At 53.1% G+C, this 4,309-nt stretch overlaps 1 protein-coding gene across 1 annotated transcript in view; it reads right to left on the bottom strand.

Annotated features, from left to right (window-relative positions):
* SAE1 (SUMO1 activating enzyme subunit 1) overlaps nt 1–4,309 on the bottom strand; it is a 19,575-nt gene that overhangs the window by 5,008 nt on the left and 10,258 nt on the right. Inside the window, exons 3-5 of the mRNA XM_015407119.1 lie at nt 2,759–2,932; nt 1,819–1,961; nt 425–524 (exon numbers count right to left, since the gene is read on the bottom strand). Of these exons, the coding sequence (XP_015262605.1) occupies nt 425–524; nt 1,819–1,961; nt 2,759–2,932 (417 nt within the window). The remainder of the gene's footprint in view (nt 1–424; nt 525–1,818; nt 1,962–2,758; nt 2,933–4,309) is intronic.

Below are 4,309 nucleotides of genomic sequence, written 5' to 3'. Positions count from 1 at the left end.
GCATTCCTGGGCCACAGCCCGACCCTCGCACGGGGAGGGAGGCCCGGGGCGGCAGACGGGCCTGCGGACCCCGCAAAGAATGAGAGGCATCCCCGGCGGACAGGCGTGGAACGCCCCGGGGACAAGGGCGGGCCCTCATCTCCATGGCATTCTTTGGATGCGGCCCAGAGAATGACAGGCAGCTGCGTGGCTCACAGCATAGCAGTGGGAAGGAGCTTCCAAAATAGCAGCCCCGCGGTGAAAGGGCTCTCGTGAGCGAGCGATTGGGCTGCTGCATCGATTAGCTTGCTCTGGAGCCCCATCCCTTCCCGAGCGGAGACAACAATGTGTGAGCTGGAGGCTAGAAAACTGCGAGCTAGCTCACACTCACTCAGCTTAGAAGGAACACTGCCGGCGCAGGACCCGAGAGGGTCTCTCCACCCACCTTCTTCACCATGGTGGTCTCCACGAGGTCCAGCTTGGCCTTCTTGGCGTCTGGCCCGTCCTCCACCGGCTGGCTGGCTCTGGCCGGTTTGGTCTTCTCTCTGCGAGGCACAGAGACGGGTGAGCACGCCACTCCCCTCCTCCCGTCACAGCCTGGTGCGGGGGGGGGGGGGTTGAGGATCTCCTTCAGGAGGGTGGAAACCGCCACGGACATGCATATATGCAGCGTGGCGCTCTGGTGGATCCCTCCAGCAGCCCAGCCCAAGGGAGAAGGGCGCAAGGAAAGACCGCCTGGGGACCCGGAAGCCCCGCGGGCAGAGGCTTCTGCGCCACTGCAGGGGATCTTCTCAGGAGCCTCCCCGCCCCCAGGGACGTCCAGCTAGCCTCGGCCACGGCCTCTTCAGCTTCTCTGGCCCTAAGTTTTTCGGCCCAATTTTTCCAGGCCAACTGTCCATCAGGCCTGTGTTGACACAGAGAGTATTCCATCTTTCTGTGTTTATACCTCTAAGGATGCCAGTCACAGTTACTGGCGAAACGTCAGGTTCTACAATGGCAAGACCACGGCCACACATCCCAGAAAATCTACAGCAACATCAGTAAAACATTAAAAAGCACAATTTAATCTAATATCAAACTACTATATCTAACCAGCTGCCTTGGGGTTTCCGTGATCTGAGTACCACCATGCAAAAACTGGCTACTTGGTGGGTAATCTTGGGATTTCTATCAGACAGAAGGAACTCGAGTCTAGCTTTTTCAAAGAGGCCCAGAATTTGTTCAGTCAGTGGTGTGATGATTACGCGCCAACCTGATAATACGGACATCTAAAAAAACATGTGCTCTGTAGTCTCAACCTCCCTTAATGGGCAGGTACAAAGCCTTTCTATGAAAAGAATATTCTTATATTTTCCTTCAAGTACAGCAGAGCACCTCGCCAGAGTGAAGGCTCTCCTAAACCTTTTTACTTCAAGAAATGTTAAATAGTTGGCTGGGCCCACAGTATTTTTGATAATTGCTCTCATCCTAATGTTTTGTATGCTGGAAAGATCGGTTTGGCGTTCTCAATTCTCTGCTTGACTAATATTTTTGCTTGGTCTGTCCCAAAAGATAAGAGCACCTGGGAGGGGGGAGCCTATTTTCAGCAGATAGCTCTGAAGAGACTTAGACCAATTTGACTGGAACCTGTCGCAGAGTATCAGAGGGAGACTAGTCATCTGACAACATTTATAACTATACGGTATTTTACGATTTTATGTGTAAATTGTCAGTTTCATATTGTTTTAATTGTACATTTAACTGTTGTACACCACCCTGAGCCCACTGGGGAGGGCGGTATAGAAATCTAATAAAATAAAAATAAAATAAATAAGCATCACTCCCCAGTCCCAGACTCACTCCACAAAGTCGTGTTCACCCAGGTCGGCAAACGTGTAACCGTGGTAGCCAAAGACGTCGCCTGCGAAGAATTTGATGCCATTTTTGTGACAGATTTGGTCAACCTTCATCAGGACTTCCTGGGAGCAGCATGTCAGACAGACCTGGAGAGAGAGGAAGACGAACACCCCCAGGGTGACGCCCGAAGCAGGTGCTGGACTGACAAACCCCCCTCCGCCCCCCCAACAGGGCTGTCAGCCAGATAACTTCTCTGCGGGGCCTAATTCCCGAGATCACCCACGGCCCACCGTCTAGGCTGGCACGCACTTGCCACTGCTCCCGTCCCTGGCAGCAGAGTGGCGGCCCCTTCGGCAGTGCTGGAGAGCACCGTCTGGGCGGCTCACCCTCTCCCCTGCCTTATGCCCAGGGAGGGCTCCGGGGCCCTCTTGGGTCTGGCGACAGCAGCGGCTGCTCCACCCCAGATGCTGCTAGACCAGCTATAGAAAACGTCTCGGGCTGGGGGCTCCTCTCCAAAGGAGAGCCCACCCGTCTCCAGATCACGCTTGGTCTGGAACCAGGAGAGCAGAGGGGGCTTTCTCTGGGGGAGGCACCAGCCTTCTGTAATTGGCTCCCTCCAAGCCATCAGCTTTGCTATTTTGTAAAGACTGAAAGCCCGCCCTGAACCACGAGGAAAGACAAGATGTAGATGTTTTAATAAACAAATTAATCAATGCAAGCTTTGAATCTATGGAAGGCGCTCACCCTTTGGTGTTTGGTCCTGAATTGCTGGGTTTTCATTAGAGGGTGCATTTTAACAAGATGAGAGCGGGGAAAGGCGGGACCACAAAGCCAGAAATACACACAGGTGAGGTTCACGGAAGCTGGCGCGCCAACCGCAACCCACCCCACCCCAACCCCAGGCCCAAGCCAGGACACGCTCCACCCTCCTGCCCGGACCCACCACGTCAAAATGGGTGAAGAACTCCTCCGGCTTCTGTTCCACGTTCTCCTGGTCTGCTTTCACGTCCACCATGGGGTTCAGGTCCCGAGCCCGCTCCAGGGAGGCCTCGGCCCTGTTCTTGCCCGCAGAGCCCAAGGGGATCAGGAACTGCGTCTGGGTATCTTCTGGCGACACCTGCGGAAGGGAGCAGAAATGGGCGAGGAAGACCTCCTTTCCTTCAGAATTACTCACCAGCTCTTGGAAGTGGCAAAGCACCCGGGAACATTACAGCAGTGGGAGCGGGGAGGAACCCCGGGTGTCATGCTCTGGGCTGTGCGGCTAGAGGCCTAGTAGGCCCAGGAAGCCTGAGTAGCAGTGGGAGGGGAGGAGGCCTGGCCTACAACTGTCGCCAGAAGCCCCTGAGAGGTTTTGGTGCCAGTTTTAGCCAATCACAGAGAAAGGGGACTTATAACAAAAGAGCTGGTACAGAAGAAGAGCTGTTCTTTCTCCCAAGAGGGCAGAGCCAGAAGGAAGGCTGCTGCAGGGAGGAGACCCTCATCCCGAGAGGAAGGGTGGGCAGACTCAGGCCCCACTGAGACAGTGAGCCTAGGGACTGTGAGTCTAGTCACGTTAGGGCATTTGGTTTCTTTTCACCCCCTTACTGATAATTGTTTGTGCACCTTGTTTGTTTCCCATATTGGGCTGACTTCCTGTAAAAATAGACCTTTTCCTTGTTGTTCTCACGCCTATTATTCGGCCAAACAAGGGAGGTCTGAAGGTCTTGGGAGGGTGCTCTGGGCCTTCTCAAGGGATCCTAAAACCAGAGTGGTGGCAGCGTCAGGTGACACTCTACCTGAGAGAGTAGACCAAGACAAAAAAGTTGCCGTACAAGTTCAATATACTTATGCAAAGTATGGATAATTTAATACATATTATTTTTGTTTCAGTAGCTGCACATCCAGAGACCGAAGTCCCACCAAGACGAACTTGCTCGAGATTTTAGCTGTTCGTTTCGACCAAAGTCTTTGTCACATCTCAGTTTGTAGTCATTCTTTCTGTTCACAAAGTCAATTCACAAGGGAGCTGTGTTCAGCCACTTGTGAATTGACTTTGTGAACAGAAAGAATGACTACAAACTGAGATGTGACAAAGACTTTGGTCGAAACGAACAGCTAAAATCTCGAGCAAGTTCGTCTTGGTGGGACTTCGGTCTCTGGATGTGCAGCTACTGAAACAAAAATAATATGTATTAAATTATCCATACTTTGCATAAGTATATTGAACTTGTACGGCAACTTTTTTGTCTTGGTCTACTCTCTAGGGTTGCTGGGTCCTTGTTGTTGTTTGACACTCTACCTGAGCCATGACACCGGGCAACAGGGCAGCCAGCCTCCCCGGGGCACCAGCAGGACAGCTAGCCCTCTGGACGGCCTTCAAAACATACTGCTCCGCTGCAGCATTTATTGGGGGGGGGGGAGGTTAAGCAGAGAAGCAGCACACACTGTCAGCCAGCCAGCCAGCTAACCCACCGCTGAGGAAGTCCAGGAAAGGTACTCCCCCCCCCCCGCACTT

The sequence above is a fragment of the Gekko japonicus genome, unplaced genomic scaffold, assembly GCF_001447785.1.
Source record: "Gekko japonicus isolate JY-2015 unplaced genomic scaffold, Gekko_japonicus_V1.1 scaffold3305, whole genome shotgun sequence".
Lineage (NCBI taxonomy): Eukaryota > Metazoa > Chordata > Lepidosauria > Squamata > Gekkonidae > Gekko > Gekko japonicus.
The sequence above is the reverse complement of the archived record's forward strand: the minus strand, read 5'-3'. Positions and strand labels throughout refer to the sequence as shown.